General features: G+C 38.9%; 2 protein-coding genes and 1 pseudogene across 7 annotated transcripts; 2 read left to right on the top strand and 1 right to left on the bottom strand.

Moving 5' to 3' along the window:
• Positions 1-1,038, top strand: part of LOC109204528 (UDP-glucuronosyltransferase 2A2-like) — a 29,395-nt pseudogene extending 28,357 nt beyond the window's left edge.
• LOC100705890 (RNA exonuclease 1 homolog) lies at positions 754-21,719 on the bottom strand. 5 transcript variants are annotated; one of them, XR_002064017.2, is made up of 16 exons: positions 21,470-21,719; positions 19,678-21,080; positions 19,494-19,589; positions 18,826-19,084; positions 18,010-18,365; positions 17,780-17,923; positions 17,571-17,685; positions 16,833-16,904; positions 16,611-16,751; positions 16,369-16,482; positions 15,522-15,595; positions 15,323-15,427; positions 14,940-15,055; positions 14,540-14,678; positions 1,218-1,337; positions 754-1,029 (listed from the first exon to the last, which is right to left on the bottom strand). XR_002064017.2 is itself a non-coding variant. In XM_013277610.3 (16 exons), exons 1-16 carry the CDS (start codon positions 21,621-21,623, stop codon positions 10,406-10,408), a joined length of 3,498 nt encoding a protein of 1,165 aa, XP_013133064.1. In that variant the 5' UTR covers positions 21,624-21,719; the 3' UTR covers positions 10,338-10,405. The 5 variants fall into 5 exon arrangements, 4 of the variants coding, with proteins under 4 accessions (XP_025752729.1, XP_013133064.1, XP_005459818.1 ...); XM_013277610.3 differs by lacking the exons at positions 754-1,029; positions 1,218-1,337 and adding exons at positions 10,338-10,494; positions 10,689-10,809; XM_005459761.4 differs by lacking the exons at positions 754-1,029; positions 1,218-1,337 and adding exons at positions 10,338-10,494; positions 10,689-10,809 and having other exon boundaries at positions 16,611-16,748.
• On the top strand, positions 5,938-10,612 carry LOC109204527 (UDP-glucuronosyltransferase 2A2). Of its 2 annotated transcripts, XM_019365542.2 has the most exons (7): positions 5,938-6,698; positions 6,855-7,003; positions 7,148-7,279; positions 8,760-8,847; positions 9,199-9,418; positions 9,618-9,915; positions 10,445-10,612. In XM_019365542.2, exons 1-6 carry the CDS (start codon positions 5,981-5,983, stop codon positions 9,901-9,903), a joined length of 1,593 nt encoding a protein of 530 aa, XP_019221087.1. In that variant the 5' UTR covers positions 5,938-5,980; the 3' UTR covers positions 9,904-9,915; positions 10,445-10,612. The 2 variants fall into 2 exon arrangements, with proteins under 2 accessions (XP_019221087.1, XP_025752735.1); XM_025896950.1 differs by having other exon boundaries at positions 9,618-10,582.
• Positions 21,720-21,741: the final 22 nt, after the last annotated feature.

The following is a 21,741-nucleotide window of genomic DNA, read 5'->3' as shown; positions in this document are numbered from 1 at the left end:
AAGGAAAAAATGGAGCAGGCTCAGAGTATGAAACGTGAAGCATCTACCTTTAACCATTTTTCCTTGGAGTCAGCTAACACAAGAAAGCCCTGTTGAGCCGAACTTTAATGACCTGTGTAAACATCATTTATAAACGCATTCACAGGTACAAAGAAAATGCTATGCGGCTGTCCAGCATCCACCACGACAGACCCATGAGTGCTCTGGAAGAGGCAGTATTCTGGATCGAGTTCACACTGAGAAACAAAGGGGCCAAGCACTTGAGGGTCCAGGCCCATGAGCTCACCTGGTACCAGTATCACAGCCTGGATGTCCTGGGCTTCGTCCTCACTATGGTTCTACTCATCATATTCATCTTCATCAAGACCTGCAGTTTCTGCCTGCACAGGTGCTGTGTCAGGAAAGGAAAGGCAAAAAGGAAAGCTGAATAACATCTGAAACAGGTGCTGTGAATGTTGGGCCGGGGCAATATTTGTTACCTACATGAGACTTTCTTTCATGTATGTTGAGTTTCCCATCATTTTATTCTTTATGTATCACCACTAATTACTTTAACTGAAGACAGGTGTACCAGTTTGCAGAAGTGTACCTGAAATTAATCTCACTTTAAAAACCGAATGCTGATTGGTTGTTGAATTTTGCTTCCCCCCCCCCCGAGAAGAAAACTCACAAAATTCATTCTATGCCTTTACTTGAGTAATACTCATGAAAAGTCACCACTTTAGGTCCTCTTGGCACTACATGTGGTCAACATTTATACAAATATGGAAGATGGGCTCCAAATTGAACTTTTACATACAGAACTCATTAACATAAATCACATTAACAAACCAAACTGCCCTCCATGTCCTGAAAGAGGTTTACACAAATACATTTGAATCACAGCTAGTATTTGTTCCCCCTCCCCCATATGAATTGTACAGGAATAATTTTATTTTCATCATTTTTTCAATTTTCCATCTTCTTTCACTTTCCACAGCATCAGCTCCATACAGGCAGTAGCATCTTCTGCAGTGTCATGACCACAAACTAAGGGGGGGGGGAATCATTTTTTAAAAATTCAATGCAATTGAAATCAACATCTTCAGAAATAAATCTGATATCTGCTGCACGAGTCTGTGGCATTCAATGTTATAAGTCATATTAATAAGTCATCTTTATTTGGAATGTAATGATATTATAATAACGGATAAACCATTTGCATGGTGGTAACCCACCACTCTCTTGAATGATCCTTCTGAGGTATTCAGCTGTGAGCTTGTTCAGGGTCAGTTTGTGAGGGGGCCCAGACGGTGGGGAAAGACTACCGATGTATCCACCACCATCCCGTGGAGCAGCTGCAGTAAACAGGAAGATATCTCAAGCTTTTCTTATTGGTTAGAACTTGATAAATTACTGTTTTACTTTCAACATGAACTATAGCTACAGAATATGGAGAAGCAACCAGTGAATCTTGCAGCAAACAGTCCCTTTAATGGGACTGTTTGCTGTCCCAGTGGTGGCCCCGTCGTCACCACTAGATTCTCCCAGAACGACACCATGCTCAGTTCAGAAGAAAATAACATTGGAGCAGCTTTCCATCACTGCACACAGCTCTTCAAGATTAAAATGAATCAATGATCCTTGAATAATAAGATTTTTTTTAGACTGCTACCTGTTCCTACCAGTTGATATTTGTTTGCTAAGGTAGCTTTTTGTGGGAAACTTCATACAAAAACAATTGCTGTATGTGATTTGCTTAAGTCAGGGCAAATGGTGACTCTCTTTCTACGCCAAGAGAGGGGTTGGTAGCAATATTATATTAAGACTTTCCAGTAATGTGCTGCCACCTAGTGGTGAAAGCTTTAGATAAAAGTTTTGTTCGGATAATTACAAATACAGTGGTCCTTCGCTATAATGCGGTTCACCTTTCGCAGCCTCGCTGTTTCGCAGATTTTTTTCTGTGCAATGTTGCAGGCTTTTTTTTTCCTTTTTCTTTTTTTTTAATTAGCGCATTGTCTTCTGCATCCTGATTGGCTGTAGACCATTGTCAATCAATCTTGTGCCATGTCTCCTGTCCAGTAGAGAATGTGTTCAGCTTGTCAAATTTACATAAATCTTCGATCTCTAGCAGTGTGTGAAGTGCTGTACTGTACGTTTGTAAGTTTTCTCCCAAACAAACAACATTGTCGACGAAACATTTTGCGCCGTCAGAGGCACCTGCAGATGCGTTTCATTCTATAACACTGGACTTATTTGTCTACGAAGGTTTTAAGTTTGAGAGTGTTTAAACAAGAAATAAAAGTGAAAATGTTCGTGCCTGTCTGAGAAAAGTGTATAAAGTGTGTAGTGAAGGGTTTTACAGCCTTAAAACATCTATAATTGTAAAATATAAAGTTGGCTACTTCCCGGATTTCATGTATCGCGGGTTATTTTTAGAATCTAACTACGGCGATAAATGAGGGACCACTGTAGTGCAATTAAGATGGTCAAAATAAAATCCTTTAGGAGGACATCGGAGCGAAATAAAGTGAGATTACTGTATTATGACATTTGGACCCTTTTGTCCAAATGTCATGCAAAAAATTAAATTCAGGGTATACAAGAAAACCAGACCATGATGTAGTTTCAATATCTGTTGGTCTCTGTCAATTATGTGTTTAAAATACATTACCGTTCAAAAGTTTTAGAATACCCCATTTTTTCTGTTATGTATTACAATTTATGTTGTTCAAATCTAATGAATAGCTTGAAATGGTACAAAGGTAACTGTTGAACTGCCAGAAGAAAAAAAAAAGCTATAATAATAATAATAATAATAATAATAAAATAAATAACGTCCATTTCAGAATTATACAAAAAGGCCTTTTTCAGGGAACACAAAATGGGTTAACAAGTTAAAGCTGTTCTAGAGCAGTGGAGGTTGATCAAGCCTTGAAAGCTACAGGTGTTCCAACTTTTCTGAATTACAACTACCCTGTCTGTCACTGTTGGAACACACTGTGATACCACACCCTCGTGAGCATCACCTGAACAGTTTCGTGCTGCAGAAAGTACTGAGTTTCTAAAAAATTGGTGAGAAAAAGGCAATTAACAATGGAAGTGGGACAGACCATCATAACACTTCAAAGTGCAGGTCTTTCCTACAGAGAAGTTGCAAAGAAAGTCAAGATGTCAGTGAGTACAGTTTCCTTTACCATCAAAAGGCACTCAGAAACTGGAGCAAACTGACAGAAAGAGGTCTAGCAGACCCAAAGCCACAACTGAATCAGAAGACAGGTTTCTGAGAGTTAACAGCTGATAGGCTCATACTAGACATGTGTTCAAACACTTACTACGACCACTATTAAGCTGTAAGTCTCAGTTGCAAATGTGAAGAGAAGACTTCGAGCTGCACGTTTGACAGGACGAGTTGCAGCAAGAAAGCCATTGTCTTATTCTGAAATCTTAGTAAAGAGGCTTGCCTGGGCCACCACCATTGGACTACTGAAGACTGGAAGAAAGTATAATGGATTGATGAAATTGATTTGAAATTGGGTTCATCATGCAGGAATTTTTACCAAAACGGCTACCACAACATTCTGCAGCACCATGCAGTACCCTCTGGTATGCGCCTAGTTGGTCAGGGGTTCATCCTACAGCAAGATAATGACCCAAAACATAGGTCCAAGCTATGCCAAAACTACCTCAGGAAAAATGAAACAAGATGGTAAGCTTGAAAACATGGAGTGGCCAGCACAGCCTCCAGACTTAAACCCCATCAAGCTGGTTTGCAATGAACTGGCCTGAAGAGTGAAAGCAAAGCAACCTACAAGTTCCACACATTTATGGGAACTTGTGCAACAAATATGGGAAGAACATTCTGAAGAATATTTGATTTGTACTGTAGAAAGAATGCAATAGGTGTGTTCAGCTGCTATATCTCCCAAACGTGGCTACTTTGATGAGTCAAAAGTTTAGAAACATTTGGGTCTAATAATTTATTCCTTTTTTTGACTCCGATTGTTTATTTGTACCATCCTTTTATTTCAGAGTGCAATGAGACATTAAACTGCATAATTTTCATTAAAAAACTGGAAAAACTGGGGTTTCTAAAACTGGTAGTTTTTAAGAAGACCCGGTAGTGTATAGTATCTCATCAAATCAAATGCCTCAGAAGTTTGTATAGCTAAAATTTATTTATTTTAACAACAGCTGACCTCTGACCTTAATGCTGACGGCACTGGGATTCAATTTCGTCCAACATTTTTAATAGATACACCTATGGATGTATTTGAAAATCCTAGGTGACTTCCCTCTTGAATTATTGCATTTACAAGATTTTTAGAAAATCTGACATTTGACTATCACCTCAAGGTCAAAGTCATTGGGATTCAAACATTCACATTTTTAATAGCTGCACCTAGGGTATCAATTTCAAACTCCTACATTGCCTCAATCTTAAGTTACTCCATTCACAAACTTGGTGTCCACGCTGCCTGTCCAGCAGGGTGTCGAAAATACCTCAATATTTTTTTTTTTTAAACAGCCTGGGTGGTATAAATGCCTTATGAAGTTATTGAAAGGAACAACTCTGTAACTAAGTGTTTTAAAAATCTTTCATTGATTAATCTAAAGAGACAAAGGGAATCCCTGCAGTCCCCATGTGCTGCTCATAGGGGTCTGATTATTGGGATTCAATACCCGTTGCCCTGAACTTGAATAAGCTGCAATATTTCTAGGCGAATCCTGTTGAGTACTTTGAGTATATGATAAATAGAAAACATAACATTTAAAAAAATAAGTGTAACAACAAACAAAAAGGTCTCAGATGGTATGTTCACAACCAATCAGATGTGTTGTACTTTGTTTTACAAACTTCTTTGATGGTTCTGGTTTTAAAAAGACACCCAGATGATTTTGTATCAATTATTTGCACATTAAAGTCTATTAAGGACTGCAACTGGAAGATGTGAAATAAGCTGCGAAAAACTTGAGAAAAGAAAAAAGAATACATTTTAAAAAAGGAAGTTAAGAAGTCACCTTGAGTAAACAGAGGTCTGTTTCCAGGCAGTGTCCAATCAGAATCGTGTCAGCATTTATGAAGCTCAACAAGGTCTCCTGGATTCAACATTTACTCTTAGAGAACCATGGTGACCCTTCACATCCTCCTCACTAACACCTGAAAATCTGGCCAAGTAAGGTGTCACACGGGCTCTAAGCAGAGCTGCATCATATGCATTATTAAGCAAAACCTAACCATCTTTAAACTACTGGCTAAACCTTGCACTTGATGTTGACTAAATTTTCATTATACAGAACAATTTTCAGACTGCTGCCACACTTCTGTAATGACAGAGCGTGTTGGTATAGTTTATGTAGTGCACAGAGAAAGATGAGGAGTATATTATCACATTACCTGGTGTTATAGTCAATGACTTCATTTTCAGGTTTAATCCAAGGTGTCGTATAGAATTAGCTGACTCGAGTTGACCGTCACTCTGGATAACTCCAAACCATGAATGGTGTAACACTGCAAAGGCAAACATATGTTTTCATTGCAAACTGATTAAAAACAAAAATCAAACTTCAGAAATCTTTTTCCACACCAACAAGTTCTGACATAAAGCCCATGGGCACAAGAGTTAAAGGTAGAGTATATAATGAGGTGAGCTGAAGTGTCATACAGCAGTCCTACACACATCAACAATCCTGCTGTGTTGTGCATGTGTCACAAGATATACTTAATATTATACTTAATTAATAATGCCTCCTGGAACCAGAGGCAGACAGAGAAAGACCTGGGTCATCCGCAGCCACCCTAGGGTACTGGCACAGGTTAGAAATCAGTCTTGTTTCTTCAGTACAGTCAACTTTACTATCACTACCTTTTAACCCATTGTGATAGCACAGACAGATATGAGTCAGAGTTCAGATTTATTGAGTTAATAATTATCTTTCCTGATGTACTTTCACCAAAGAATCAGACCACAGGTAGTTTTCCTGCTGACATTCAGACACCATGGAGCTGCGTCTCTCTGCCTGCATCCTGCTGGTACTTTGTGCGACATGGAGTGCAGATGGAGGAAATATTTTGGTGTGGTACACCGATGGCAGCCACTGGATAAACATGAAGCCTGTTCTGGAGACGCTGGTTGACAGGGGACACCAGGTGACTGTACTGATTCCGAGCTCGTCAATGTACATGAACACCAATGAACCTGCCCGCTTTCGCTATGAGCCCTTTAATGCCTCTTTCTCGTTGGAGGCTTTAGAAGAGTTTCTAGAAGAGTTCCTCCAATTCGCCTTATACGAGTTTGATTATATGAACTACTTGGAGATCTTCACCAGAATCATTAAATATGTGAACACACACCTTCAGATTTCTATCCAGTATTTGGACGGTGTGGTGAAATCAGAAGTCATCATGAAGAAGTTGAAAGAGGGAAATTACGATCTTCTCTTGGCTGACCCAGTCAAAGCTGGCAGTGACTTAGTAGCAGATATTTTGGGGATCCCACTCATCTTGTCCTTTCGCTGTTTCTTAGCTAATAACTGGGAGAGGCATTGTGGTCAGATGCCTGCTCCACCATCCTTTGTTCCCGGTGCTATGAGCAAACTCACAGATAAGATGGACTTCTCAGAGAGAGTGTGGAACTTTCTCTTCTACACTTTCCACGATATCGTGACTGATCACACTTTTTGGAACGTATTAGACAGATATTACTCTGATGTCAAAGGTGAGCAAAGAGGCATGAAGCACTGATTTATAAAACTATTTAAAATTTGCTAATAATACAAGCACAGTGTTTTGAAATTTTGTGATTAAGAAAATATGATGCCTTGCATAAACTATTAGTGATATGTTGATGTCCATTACTCATGCATTGCAACAGGAACTCCCACCAGTGCCTGTGAGTTGATGAGTAAAGCAGACATCTGGTTAATTCGAACCTACTGGGATTTTGAATTCCCTCGTCCTTTCCTCCCCAACTTCAAATATGTTGGTGGGATCCACTGCAGACCTGCTAAACCTTTACCAGAGGTAAGGACACTCAACTATTACCATCTGATTAATCATTACATCACAGAATATTCCTGCCAGGAGCAGTGAAGCCATCAAAATGTTGAACAAAAATGCAAAAACAGCTGGTTGGCTGGCAGTGGGATAATATTTGACTTGTTGCAGGATCTGGAGGAATTTGTGCAGAGTTCTGGAGATGATGGCATTGTGATCTTCACTTTAGGATCCATGATCAAAAACATCACCAAGGAGAAGGCAAACATGATAGCCTCAGGCCTCGCTCAGATCCCACAAAAGGTCAGAGGATAATCTTTGTTTCAGCTGTAATCAATTTGTGCAAAGCATTGAGTAGTTTTTCATATTTCAGATAACCAGTTTCAGAGTTCTCTACTTCTGAAAACCAGAACTACCAAAACTACAATTTTTTAAAATGACATTGCAGACTGTGGACATTTCACCGTGCAAGTGCTCAGTTTCCATTTTATTTCCACAATATTTATGTTCATTTTTCCTAAAGTGAAAAGTCAGACTTTGTCAACAGCTGATGATTTCTAATGAGAAGTTAACCTGACCCTTCAATATACAGTTAGGTCTATAAATATTTGGACAGAGACATCTTTTTTTTCTAATTTTGGTTTTGTACATTACCACAATGAATTTTAATGAATTTTAAATTAAATAACTAAGATACCATTGTAGTGAAGACTTTCAGCTTTAATGCAACAACATTGCATGAAAATGTGAGAAACTAAAGCATTTTTTAAAAACACAATCCCTTCATTTCAGGGACTCAAAAGTAATTGGACAAATTAAATGGAATAAAAATGAAACTAAAATGTTCATTTCTAATACCTGGTTGAAAACCCTTTGCTGGAATGACAGCCTGAAGTCTTGAACTCAAGGACATCACAAGATAGTGGGTTACCTCCTTTTTAATGCTCTGCCAGGCCTTTATGCAGCGACTTTCAGTTACTTTTTGTGGGCTTTTCTGTCCAAAGTGAGAAATCAGTCAGTCAGTCAGAAATTTGTATCAACAGCAGGAATGACCCCACTTTTTAAATTGTTCCTGTGAACCCATTTTTGACACCAGGAACATAAAAACACACGTGTAGAACACATCCTCACGGTTCAAAGGGTATTTTGACAGGAGTTACGGTTTTGGATTTAGAAGCAGTTTTTCAACAGGTGCAGAGAGGGAGATTTGACTGGGTTTTGCTATAGAGTAATAGTATTCCAGTAGTTAGTGCAGGCCAACTGGATAGAGCATGCTGATTGGCCTGTTAAATTCAAGCTTGTTGTTCATTGGAGGATTTCTCTTCAGCAGACAGGTGGTTCAAATCTGGGCAGTTGGAGTCAGTTGATCGAGTTTAGAATCATCTTTTCTGACTGGATGATCAGATATGAAACTATTTACCTGTCTGTAGTGGATTCTCCCACACTTAAACTCATCTAACCTCATTTATCTCTATTTTTACTCTGGCACACACACACACAGAGACATACACTGACAAACACACACACAAACAGTTTTGCACTTTTATTTTCAGGTGAAAAATTCTCTTCTTCAGCTCATTCAACATTTTTAACTTAACATTCAGTAATCATTACATTTCAGCTCAAAACATTAAACTATCAGCATTCACACTGCATTTTCTTTAGGAAATGTATTCTCTAGTTTTTCCATAATACTTTGTGATAGATTACTTAAAGTTGGGCTGTAAGTATACTACCACAGAAAAAAAAACATGTAAGCTAAGAAATATGTTACCTTTTATAGGTGCTGTGGAGGTACAGAGGAGAAAAACCAGAAACCTTGAGCGCCAACACTAGAATATATGACTGGATCCCTCAGAATGACCTCCTGGGTATGTAAACCTGCTACCAACCACAGACTTTCTTAAAAGTGCAATAACATACATTAAACGTGCATTCAACGTTAAATGCAGGTTGTGAGCATTCTGTTTATTGACACAAGGAAAATTGATAAATTATACTTTCCTAACAGATGTGATCTTGATTACATATATGGCTCCTTGTGCAAACTACTCTGGTTAGTTCTTTTTCCCCCCAAGATGTTGCACTAAAGATTAGTTGAATGCACATAAGTATTAGAATGTGCAAATCAATCTTGGCTCAAAGCACTTATTCCGGGTTACTGAAATTCTTGTTTTTCACATGTGAAAACTAACTTTCAGTATTACACGGTTATTTGTTAGGTCACCCTAAAACTAGAGCTTTCATCACTCACGGAGGCACAAATGGGATTTATGAAGCCATCTACCACGGGGTTCCCATGGTGGGCATACCCATATTTGGTGACCAGCCAGACAACATGGTCCATATGAAGGAAAAAGGAGCTGCAGTTATTCTCAATTTGAACTTCATCACAGCTGAGGACCTTAGAGACGTAATCAACACAGTCATCAATGATAAATCGTGAGTTCTCTGAACTATGTGCACTTTGAATTAGGCACTGAAAACAGGCTTAAAAAGGAAAAAATGGAGCAGGCTCAGAGTATGAAACGTGAAGCATCTACCTTTAACCATTTTTCCTTGGAGTCAGCTAACACAAGAAAGCCCTGTTGAGCCGAACTTTAATGACCTGTGTAAACATCATTTATAAACACATTCACAGGTACAAAGAAAATGCTATGCGGCTGTCCAGCATCCACCACGACAGACCCATGAGTGCTCTGGAAGAGGCAGTATTCTGGATCGAGTTCACACTGAGAAACAAAGGGGCCAAGCACTTGAGGGTCCAGGCCCATGAGCTCACCTGGTACCAGTATCACAGCCTGGATGTCCTGGGCTTCATCCTCACTATGGTTCTACTCATCATATTCATCTTCATCAAGACCTGCAGTTTCTGCCTGCACAGGTGCTGTGTCAGGAAAGGAAAGGCAAAAAGGAAAGCTGAATAACATCTGGAACAGGTGCTGTGAGTGTTGGGCCGGGGCAATATTTGTTACCAGCATGAGACTTTCTTTCATGTATGTTGAGTTTCCCATCATTTTATTCTTTATGTATTACCACTAATTACTTTAACTGAAGACAGGTGTACCAGTTTGCAGAAGTGTACCTGAAATTAATCTCACTTTAAAAACCGAATGCTGATTGGTTGTTGAATTTTGCTTCCCCCTCCCCGAGAAGAAAACACACAAAATTCATTCTATGCCTTTACTTGAGTAATACTCATGAAAAGTCACCACTTTAGGTCCTCTTGGCACTACATGTGGTCAACATTTATACAAATATGGAAGATGGGCTCCAAATTGAACTTTTACATACAGAACTCATTAACATAAATCACATTAACAAAAACCAAACTGTCCTGAAAGAGGTTTACACAAATATATTTGAATCACAGCTAGTATTTGTTCCCCCTCCCCCCATATGAATTGTACAGGAATAATTTTATTTTCATCATTTTTTCAATTTTCCATCTTCTTTCACTTTCCACAGCATCAGCTCCATACAGGCAGTAGCATCTTCTGCAGTGTCATGACCACAAACTAAGGGGGAAAAAAAATAAAATCATTTTTTAAAAATTCAATGCAATTGAAATCAACATCTTCAGAAATAAATCTGATATCTGCTGCACGAGTCTGTGGCATTCAATGTTATAAGTCATATTAATAAGTCATCTTTATTTGGAATGTAATGATATTATAATAACAGATAAACCATTTGCATGGTGGTAACCCACCACTCTCTTGAATGATCCTTCTGAGGTATTCAGCTGTGAGCTTGTTCAGGGTCAGTTTGTGAGGGGGGCCCAGACGGTGGGGAAAGACTACTGATGTATCCACCACCATCCCGTGGAGCAGCTGCAGTAAACAGGAAGATATCTCAAGCTTTTCTTATTGGTTAGAACTTGATAAATTACTGTTTTACTTTCAACATAAACTATAGCTACAGAATATGGAGAAGCAACCAGTGAATCTTGCAGCAAACAGTCCCTTTGATGGGACTGTTTGCTGTCCCAGTGGTGGCCCCGTCGTCACCACTAGATTCTCCCAGAACGACACCATGCTCAGTTCAGAAGAAAATAACATTGGAGCAGCTTTCCATCACTGCACACAGCTCTTCAAGATTAAAATGAATCAATGATCCTTGAATAATAAGATTTTTTTAGACTGCTACCTGTTCCTACCAGTTGATATTTGTTTGCTAAGGTAGCTTTTTGTGGGAAACTTCATACAAAAACAATTGCTGTATGTGATTTGCTTAAGTCAGGGCAAATGGTGACTCTCTTTCTACGCCAAGAGAGGGGTTGGTAGCAATATTATATTAAGACTTTCCAGTAATGTGCTGCCACCTAGTGGTGAAAGCTTTAGATAAAAGTTTTGTTTGGGTAATTACAAATACAGTGGTCCTTCGCTATAATGCGGTTCACCTTTCGCGGCCTCGCTGTTTCGCAGATTTTTTTCTGTGCAATGTTGCAGGCTTTTTTTTTTCTTTTTCTTTTTTCTTTTTTTTTTTTTAATTAGCGCATTGTCTTCTGCATCCTGATTGGCTGTAGACCATTGTCAATCAATCTTGTGCCATGTCTCCTGTCCAGTAGAGAATGTGTTCAGCTTGTCAAATTTACATAAATCTTCGATCTCTAGCAGTGTGTGAAGTGCTGTACTGTACGTTTGTAGGTTTTCTCCCAAACAAACAACATTGTCAACGAAACATTTTGCGCCGTCAGAGGCACCTGCAGATGCGTTTCATTCTATAACACTGGATATATTTGTCTACGAAGGTTTTAAGTTTGAGAGTGTTTAAACAAGAAATAAAAGTGAAAATGTTCGTGCCTGTCTGAGAAAAGTGTATAAAGTGTGTAGTGAAGGGTTTTACAGCCTTAAAACATCTATAATTGTAAAAAATAAAGTTGGCTACTTCCCGGATTTCATGTATCGCGGGTTATTTTTAGAATCTAACTACGGCGATAAATGAGGGACCACTGTAGTGCAATTAAGATGGTCAAAATAAAATCCTTTAGGAGGACATCGGAGCGAAATAAAGTGAGATTACTGTATTATGACATTTGGACCCTTTTGTCCAAATGTCATGCAAAAAATTAAATTCAGGGTATACAAGACAACCAGACCATGATGTAGTTTCAATATCTGTTGGTCTCTGTCAATTATGTGTTTAAAATACATTACCGTTCAAAAGTTTTAGAATACCCCAATTTTTCTGTTATTTATTGCAATTTATGTTGTTCAAATCTAATGAATAGCTTGAAATGGTACAAAGGTAACTGTTGAACTGCCAGAAGAAAAAAAAAGCTATAATAATAATAATAATAATAATAATAATAATAATAATAATAATAATAATAATAATAAAATAAATAACGTCCATTTCAGAATTATACAAAAAGGCCTTTTTCAGGGAACACAAAATGGGTTAACAAGTTAAAGCTGTTCTAGAGCAGTGGAGGTTGATCAAGCCTTGAAAGCTACAGGTGTTCCAACTTTTCTGAATTACAACTACCCTGTCTGTCACTGTTGGAACACACTGTGATACCACACCCTCGTGAGCATCACCTGAACAGTTTCGTGCTGCAGAAAGTACTGAGTTTCTAAAAAATTGGTGAGAAAAAGGCAATTAACAATGGAAGTGGGACAGACCATCATAACACTTCAAAGTGCAGGTCTTTCCTACAGAGAAGTTGCAAAGAAAGTCAAGATGTCAGTGAGTACAGTTTCCTTTACCATCAAAAGGCACTCAGAAACTGGAGCAAACTGACAGAAAGAGGTCTAGCAGACCCAAAGCCACAACTGAATCAGAGGACAGGTTTCTGAGAGTTAACAGCTGATAGGCTCATACTAGACATGTGTTCAAACACTTACTACGACCACTATTAAGCTGTAAGTCTCAGTTGCAAATGTGAAGAGAAGACTTCGAGCTGCACGTTTGACAGGACGAGTTGCAGCAAGAAAGCCATTGTCTTATTCTGAAATCTTAGTAAAGAGGCTTGCCTGGGCCACCACCATTGGACTACTGAAGACTGGAAGAAAGTATAATGGATTGATGAAAACTGATTTGAAATTGGGTTCATCATGCAGGAATTTTTACCAAAACGGCTACCACAACATTCTGCAGCACCATGCAGTACCCTCTGGTATGCACCTAGTTGGTCAGGGGTTCATCCTACAGCAAGATAATGACCCAAAACATAGGTCCAAGCTATGCCAGAACTACCTCAGGAAAAAAGAAACAAGATGGTAAGCTCGGAAACATGGAGTGGCCAGCACAGCCTCCAGACTTAAACCCCATCAAGCTGGTTTGGGATGAACTGGGCAAAAGAGTCAAAGCAAAGCAAACTACAAGTTCCACATATTTATGGGAACTTGTGCAACAAATATAGGAAGAACATTCTGAAGAATATTTGATTTGTACTGTAGAAAGAATGCAACGGGTGTGTTCAGCTGCTATATCTCCCAAACGTGGCTACTTTGATGAGTCAAAAGTTTAGAAAACATTTGGGTCTAATAATTTATTCTTTTTTTGACTCCAATTGTTTATTTGTACCATCCTTTTATTTCAGAGTGCAATGAGATATTAAACTGCATGATTTTCAATAAAAAAGTTTTTTTTTTTTTAAAAACCTGAAAAAAATTAGGGTGTTGTAAAACAGTTTTTTTAAGAACACCCGGTAGTATATAGTATCTCATCCAATCAAATAGCTCGGAAGGTTGTAAAGGTGACATTTTTCTAAAAACTTGAAAATCCTAGGTGATTTTCATAATAGCTGACCTCTGACCTTAATGTTGTGGCCACGGGGTTTCAAAGTCTTAAAATATTTTTAACAAATGCACCTATGCATGTATTTGAAAATCCTAAGTGACTTTCTTGATTTATAGCATTTACAAGATTTTCAGAAAATCTGACGTTAAGGTCACTGGGGTTCAAACATTCAAACATCAGATTTTTAATAGCTGCACCTAGGATATCAATTTCAAACTCCTACATCGCCTAAATCTCGAATTACCCAATTCACAAACTATGTCCATGCCGCCCGTCCAGCAGGGTGTCAAAATACCCCATCTTTTTTTTTTTTTTTATAAAAGCCTGGGGGGTAAAAATGCCTAATCAAATTAATTACAGAGTTGTCCATTCAATAAGTGTTCTAAAAATCTTTCATTGATTAATCTAAAGAGACAAAGGTAGTCCTTGCAGTCCCCAAGTGCTGCTCATAGGGGTCTGATTGAGATTCTCTCAAATTGCTGTGAATTTGTATAAGCTGCAAAATGCCTAGGTGGATCCTGTTGAATACTTTGAGTATATGATAAATCGAAAACAAAATTTTAAAGAACAGGGTAACAACAAACAAAAAGGTCTCAAATGGCATGTTCACAACCAATCAGATGTGTTGTACTTTGTTTTACAAACATCTTCCATGGTTCTGGATCAAAAAAAAAAAAGACATCCAGATGGTTTTATGTGAATCATTTGCACATTTAAGTCTATTAAGGACTGCAACTGTAAAATGTGGAATAAGCTGTGCACATAAAAAATAAAAACAAACAAGAATATGTTTGAAAAGGGAAGTCAAGAAGTCACCTTGAGTAAACAGAGGTCTGTTTCCAGGCAGTGTCCAATCAGAATGGTGTCAGCATTTATGAAGCTCAACAAGGTCTCCTGGACATCTCTTAGAGAAGCATGGTGATCCTTCATATCCTCCTCACTAACACCTGAAAATCTGGACAAGTAAGGTGTCACACGGGCCCTAAGCAGAGCTACACTGGTGTGGTTAGCTTCATTCCATCATCCTCATCATGTGTGTTATAAAGTAAAAACTTTACCATCTTTGAAATAATGGCTAAACCTTGAACTTAGCGTTGACTAAATTTTCATTATACAGAACAATTTTCAGACTGCTGCCACACTTCTATAATAGCAGAGCAAGTTGGTATAGTTTATGTAGTGCACAGAATGGATGAGGGGTATATTATCACATTACCTGGTGTTATAGTCAATGACCTCATTTTCAGGTTTAACAAAGGTGTCGTATACAACTTCCAGACTCGAGTTGACCACTGTCACTCTGGATAACTCCAAACCATGAATGGTGTAACACTGCAAAGGCAAACATATGTTTTCATTGCAAACTGATTAAAAACAAAAATCAAACTTCAGAAATCTTTTTCCACACCAACAAGTTCTGACATAAAGCCCATGGGCACAAGAGTTAAAGGTAGAGTATATAATGAGGTGAGGTGAAGTGCCATACAGCAGTCCTACTGCAAATCAATAAGTTTATTCTGTTAGTGTAGCTTATAAAAGTATCTATTTAACTGCACATTTTAATAAAGTCACGTGTAAATGCCCAAAATCCAACATCACCATTTCACAATCCAAGGAATAGACACCAGGACAGCTCCTGTCTGAGGGACCCCGGGGGACGGTAGACACAAACCCATCCAGGCTGAGGGCATCATGGACATGTAACTGGTTGACAAATAAAAACACAAATTGGTACATATGAAATATTTTACAGGAATTCCTTTAATTCAGAGGACTTTTTTTTTTTTTTTTTTAACACCTTAAACACTTGACATCCAGGGGCTCCCATGACTCCCTGACAGCAGCTGTAGCGAGTTTCTACTCCACCAGGCACTGGGGGGAAAAAAAAAAAAAAAAAAAAAAAAAATGTACCAATGCTTCAAAACTGTTACCACACAGCCCTCAAGTCTTCAGGTTGCTTTGAGGCAGCTGCTTGCAAAAGGAGGCCTTTGAACCAGTATCAGTTTGGTGCTCATCAGTAAGTTGGTCTACTAGGATGCACTAGTGTGCACTTCCAAGCATGTTTATATGGCACATAGATTTGACATTTGGGCTACGTTCACACTGCAGGCGAAAGCACATCAAATCTGACTTTTCTGACCCTATGCGACCCATATCCAGTCATGGTATGACAGTTTGAACAGCACAAATCCGATATTTTCAAATCCGATCTAGGTCACTTTCGTATGTGGTACTGAATCCGATACATATCTGATGTTTTGGAAAGCGACTGCTGTTTGAATGGTCATGTCGCATTAAATCAGTCTTTTACGTCACTGACACAAGACAGACGGCAATTATCAGCGTCGGAGAAGCGCCTGAGAAGACATCGTGAGCGCTTCCTGGCCGCTTTGAGAGCCGTGAACGTTTCACACTAGAGCGTGTTTGCTGTCACATTTTATTTGTAGTGTGAACAACCAGACGAAAAAAATAAATAAAAAAATAATCGGATTTGATCAAAAAAAAAAATCATCGGAATTGAGCATCAAGACCTACAGTGTGAACGTAGCCTTAGATTATGAAAAGACACCAGTCAAAATATTTTATAAAATAGTCAAGAAACTCAAGAAAAAGAAAAGGTGGATAACCTGGTAATGGTTTCTAACCTCTATTCTCAACTCCTTTCCCATAATGGTAGTTGCATTCCTCCTTGCGAACGTGTTTGCCACTTTGACTCACAGAGTATGTAGCACCACAGCGACAGCAGATCCTCTTCAGTGCTTTTAACAAATCAAATACAACACTTAACAGAGAGAACCAACCCGGAGTCCAAATACTTTAGTTAACCACGCCCTCTAGTGAAATGATATAGGAATACCAGGGAGCATGGTTGGATCTTTCCACTTACCATCTGCATTAACTTTCCTGTCAGCAAAAACAACAGCAGAACCACGTTTCTCTGGGTGTTGAACGGGATAGTTGCTCTCAATTAGCTTTTCATCAGTCAAAATATAATCCTTCAGACTCTCATACAATGCCATGTCATCTGCTGGAATAATAAAAACACTCATAAACTGTCCAAATATTTAATTATGAAGGCTATATTCGTACTTAGGAAACCAATGCTCACAGTTTCCTTTAAACTTTGTTGAGTTAAGAGGTATGTTCCCTTTCAGTTTTTGACTGTAGACTTTGCTTTCATCTGCAAAACAAATTTTAAATGTCTGTTATATACCATATCAAAACATCTGTTTATTATCATCTTTTTTTTTTTTAAGTAACAAAAAAACAAAAAAAAACAAAAACAAAAAAAAAACACCACTCCTCAAGATATATCAAAAACAAAACAAAATCACAATTACGAGATATTCATACCAATTATAATGTGGTTTATCTAGTAGCCCATTAATCCCTTTTAACTTTCTAATCAGACAGGTAATTGGTTTCTGAAAGACCCTGTTTGAGGTACTGTATCCATTTGGGGGTTTTTTTTGGTAGTACATGTCCTTATTCCGAGGCCACCCGTTAAATGTTTCAGGTATCTCAGATTTCAGGAGTGTAGTATAATTTTTCTTGCTAGTATTGTGGGTGGGGAGACGTCAGTCTATCTGCTCCAAACAAGTACAGTTAGAAAGCAACAGGAAATTTCCTCATTTAAAGCCCTAGAATTCAAATAAATTATTTGAAAAAGTCTGTAACACTGAATGAATTATCAAAGAGTTGAACATTTTGACTATTTTATGTAATTCAGTGGACAAAGAGTACAATAATTGTACAGTGACTGTATTGTATCCCCAACATCTACAGAGATTCTGGGGATATTTTTCAAACAGAACATTTCCTACAGCTTTTTCCATGAAGTGCTCACCTTTAGTAGCAACAGTGCTTTGACTCTTCAGCCTCTTGAGTGCATTCACTGCAACACTCATATATTTGAGCTTGTTCGCACTCCGATTGTACACCGTCTTCTCTTCAGCAAGAGCCTATCAACAGAAAGATCAGAGAAAAAATAAATACATACATGTTTCTCTTTCCACACTAGGGTTTGTTCATGAGGAGATGGTGGCATATGTTTACCTTTTCAAAGGCATCATTAACATTGGGTGTCGTTTTGAGGAACTCCTCTGTGAACATGTTGACATACCGCTGTCTGACATCATGGGGCACTTTGTCTTTGGCAGCCTCACACTGCTGCTTCAGTTTTCGTTTAGCAGGCAACGGCTGTGGGGACAGAACCACTTAATATTTATCAAGCGGGTTAAGCATTTAACTAGTACTGACGATCCAGGTTTAGTTGAAGTTCTTACCTTTGCAGAAGCTTGACCAGAACTTTGAGGAACAGTAGAAATAGTTGAACTTGAACGTAAAGATGCAGATGTAAAAGTAGAGTTTAGTAAAGGTCTGCGTGCAACAGCAGGAATGAGCATTGGTGCTGTCAGGCGGCATCGCTGCATAGGATGCATAGGAGTAACTGCATGTGGATGGTATGTTTGTTTGATAGCAAGGGCCCTTGTGTGAACCTGATTTATTGGAGTTAAAACTGGAGTAACTGGATTGGAATTGGAAGAAATGGGCACAGGGAAGGCACCGTCTGGAAGGATCAAATGCAAGTTGTTGCCCACTTCAATAACAGCTGGTCCCAAAGGTATATAGTTCACAAAAGCTGTAGAACAGAAAAAATGTGTACTGAGGAAAAGCTACTAAGAGCATACTCATACTAGACATGGTTTACTTGTACTGTGCCAATTAAAAAAGAAAAAATACACAAGATGCAAACTTGCACAGAAATTTTGGAAATGCTGCTAGAGCTACATAGAGCAATACAGGTATGCTTTAGTGATAAAACTTTCTATATCAAACACAAAAATACAATTTAAATGAAGTGCTTTCGTTTATTGGAATGGTTTTTGTATATATTATTGTATATACATATGTACATACATTGGTTGCACTTCAGATTAGATGCCAAACTGCATTTCATTTTTTGAGTTATACTATCTCAATGACAGTGATCTGAATCTAATCCAATTTCATTTACACATTATCATGCTCTTGCATTTTTAATTTTTTTAATGTGTCTAAGAACTAAACAATCATCACTACTACCGCCAACCGATACTTACCATTGCGCACAGGAGCGGGCTGCAGGGTTTCAGGGTTTTGAGTTAAAACAGAAGGTGAAAACTGGGTCTCTGGTTTCTTCTGAGAGGTGGAGGAAACAAAAGCCTGCCCACCTTTAACTGAGGCAGTCAGAGTGGAAGCTCTCTGCTGAACCTGCTGGGTTTTGGAACTGACAGAGGATCTAGAGCCAAATCCTGAAGTTACTGGCTCACAGAGTGGAACCAAAACCTGCGGCTGAGGCCTGCTCTTAGCTACTGGCTGCTGCACAGAGGAGGTCATTCAAAACACATGCTTAATTTTGATTATGCAATCCTGGGTAAAGATTAGTCAAATTACATCATGTCACAGCAGATCTTAAAAAAGGCCACGACTTCTAGTGAGTCATTACGGACATAAATGTCCAACGCTACTTTTTAATCTTCCTGAGGGTGACCTTTCATCTGCCAAGCATGGTGATTTTTTCACATTTCTGTCATATTATTTTTAATACATTATTCAATTAAAATTCTTTATCATTATTAAAAACTCTTGTAGCGTGGGTATTAAAATACTGTTTAGGCAATAAAAACTGTTTTGGATTGCATTAGTTTAAAACAAATTATAAAAATTTTAAAAAAAGGACATCTCCTGTCTAAACACACATTTTGCTATGAGACTGGACTGTACGTACCTCTGTTTGTTTGGCTTCATGAGCCACTCTTTTCCTTCCTGGTAATCCCTTGGATGTGACATTTACCTCCATCTTCTCTGCATCCACAGCCCCTAACTAAGAAATACAAGGGGAGAGAAAAAAATCTTTACATTCTCAAAAGAATTTCTTCATAATGAATTTGCAGTTTCTACAGGCTACTTACACATGCACTAGGAGTCTCTTCAGTTCCTTTTCCCTCATTGTTTGCCTCCATGAAGATCCTGTAGCATTCCTCCATTGGGTCGCTGTCTGAGAGCTCCACTGCTGAATGGTTGGGCCCTTCCTCCTCCTCATCAGAGCTGGAGTTGATTAGTATGACCTCTTCATCATTTACCATCACCAAATTCTGCTCAGAACACGGTTCGGCTCCGAATTGTGAGCTGACATAGGTTGACAAAACATGCCGACCCTCAAACTCACTGTTCTCTGACCCTTGTTCTGCTTGCTCTAGAGGCAACTTATCACCGTCAGCAGCTATTCCCTGTGTCTGTCCTGACATTTTGCTTGACTTTTTCTGGTTTCCCATCACCGCTGAGGGTGTACTTTTCTCAGAACACCTGTGACTTTGAACTCTGTCCTGAGGCACTTGCCTGCGTGATGAGTTAGCAGCTGGAGATTTACAAAAAAGTAAATTCATGGGCGTCTTCTGCGGATTCATTTTCTCAAAGATACTGGGCAGCTCACACTGAGGATTGTTCAGGTTGTGATCTTGTTGTTTGGGGATCTTCTCCAATACTGCTTTAGTAATTTTTTGACATTCATTTGCAAGGTCGTCTGGACTATCTGTTAAGTCCACTACATTGGCACCATTTTTTAGATCTTCAGACTCTTTGGCAGGACTTATAGTCAGTAAGTCTTGACTGTTTTCAACAGAATAATGATGAATTTTATTTGAATCTGATGAAGACAGAGTGATTTTATTGTGTGGTGATGGAGAATTAGGTAAATTAGGCTCTTTTTTCCCCCCCTTTACCTCCACTGCTGTCACCTGAGAGGATTTACCTGCTACAGACTTAGCAGTTCTCTGACCCGTTTTCTCAGGAGAAGGAGGAACATCAATAATTAGGTCTTCACCTTCAGAAGAGACATCAAGTGGCTCCGGAGATGGTGATCGGGAAAGCGGTGCCTGATACGCAAATGGTTCTTTATCAATACATGGGGCAGTGCTTTCTGGACTTTTGTCTTTTACTTGTCTACTTTTCAACTTCTGCTCCTTTGTCAATGAGCTGAGAGAGAGCAAGTCTGCAGAGAAGTTGGATAGTGGGTCATACTCCAAATCAGTCCTCGGTTTTGAGTTGTCAACCACATACTTCTTTCCTCGCTGGTGTGCTTTAGTAAAATCTGTGCGAGACGATGGCCCATAAGCTTTTCTGTCTACAGTTTTACTCCCAGACTCACGCTTGGAAGCAGGCGTGTTGTTTATGCGGTCTGCCTGTACAGTCTGGTAGCGTGACAGTCGCCTCCGCTCTTGCTCCACCTCATGCCTTACAGATTCAATCTCCTTGTTGATCCGCTCCAGCTCATGAAGGCAGTCATCTCCACAGCCCGTATAAGGCCTCTGTCCTTCTGTTCAACGTGAACATGAAATAGGATAAGTATTTACTTAAATGTAAGTGGCAGCTTGATCATTTGCAGTTTAGTTTTTAAGCAGTTTTTGTGCTATATGATGTGTGAAGATCCTATCGTGCCCCTTTAATGAGAAAGTAGAACTCAGGAAAACAAGGTAGAAGGTAGTTTTTTTTAAGAAAACACTTGTCCTTACCTGCAGTTACAATAATGTGCTTAATTTTTATGTTACACCTGTAACTTTAAAAACCCTCTTAATCGATTTAAAAGCTTCTTATAATTCCCAGGGTTTATGGGGGTTTTCTTAAACAATTAAACCCTTTTAACAGGTAAAACAGCAAGCTAATGCACAAGTGTTCGAAGTCAGTTGGCATAGTTGAAGCACTCACCTGTGAAGTCCACTTTGGATGATTCAAATGAGACAGCAAACCAGTCCCGCGCCTGCTTTGCAGGATGTTTGTATAAACAGTGAGGCCGCTCACAACGCCCATGTTGTGAGAAGGGGCAGTTTATACCGGCAAAAAAGCCCGAGGAGGGAAACATTAGCCACTTCGCGCAATTTTTTTCGCAGTTTTTTTTTTTTTTTTTTATAATTAACGAACGGACGTTAGCAGTTGGAGCCTCCAAATTAACGTCAGGTGACGTCAGCCTCGTTTATATA

The sequence above is a fragment of the Oreochromis niloticus genome, linkage group LG12, assembly GCF_001858045.2.
Source record: "Oreochromis niloticus isolate F11D_XX linkage group LG12, O_niloticus_UMD_NMBU, whole genome shotgun sequence".
Lineage (NCBI taxonomy): Eukaryota > Metazoa > Chordata > Actinopteri > Cichliformes > Cichlidae > Oreochromis > Oreochromis niloticus.
This window is presented reverse-complemented; position numbering and strand designations above follow the sequence as displayed.

Coding starts and splice junctions, on each gene's coding strand:
- LOC109204527 (XM_019365542.2), top strand. CDS start 5,981: ATGGAGCTGCGTCTCTCTGCCTGCATCCTGCTGGTACTTTGTGCGACA. Junction 7,004..7,147: donor CTGCTAAACCTTTACCAGAG/GTAAGGACACTC, acceptor GACTTGTTGCAG/GATCTGGAGGAATTTGTGCA. Junction 8,848..9,198: donor CCCTCAGAATGACCTCCTGG/GTATGTAAACCT, acceptor GTTATTTGTTAG/GTCACCCTAAAACTAGAGCT.
- LOC100705890 (XM_013277610.3), bottom strand. CDS start 21,623: ATGTTTCCCTCCTCGGGCTTTTTTGCCGGTATAAACTGCCCCTTCTCA. Junction 18,366..18,825: donor GCCCGCTCCTGTGCGCAATG/GTAAGTATCGGT, acceptor TCTGTTCTACAG/CTTTTGTGAACTATATACCT. Junction 10,810..14,539: donor CAGACCTCTGTTTACTCAAG/GTGACTTCTTGA, acceptor TGTTTACTGCAG/CTGCTCCACGGGATGGTGGT.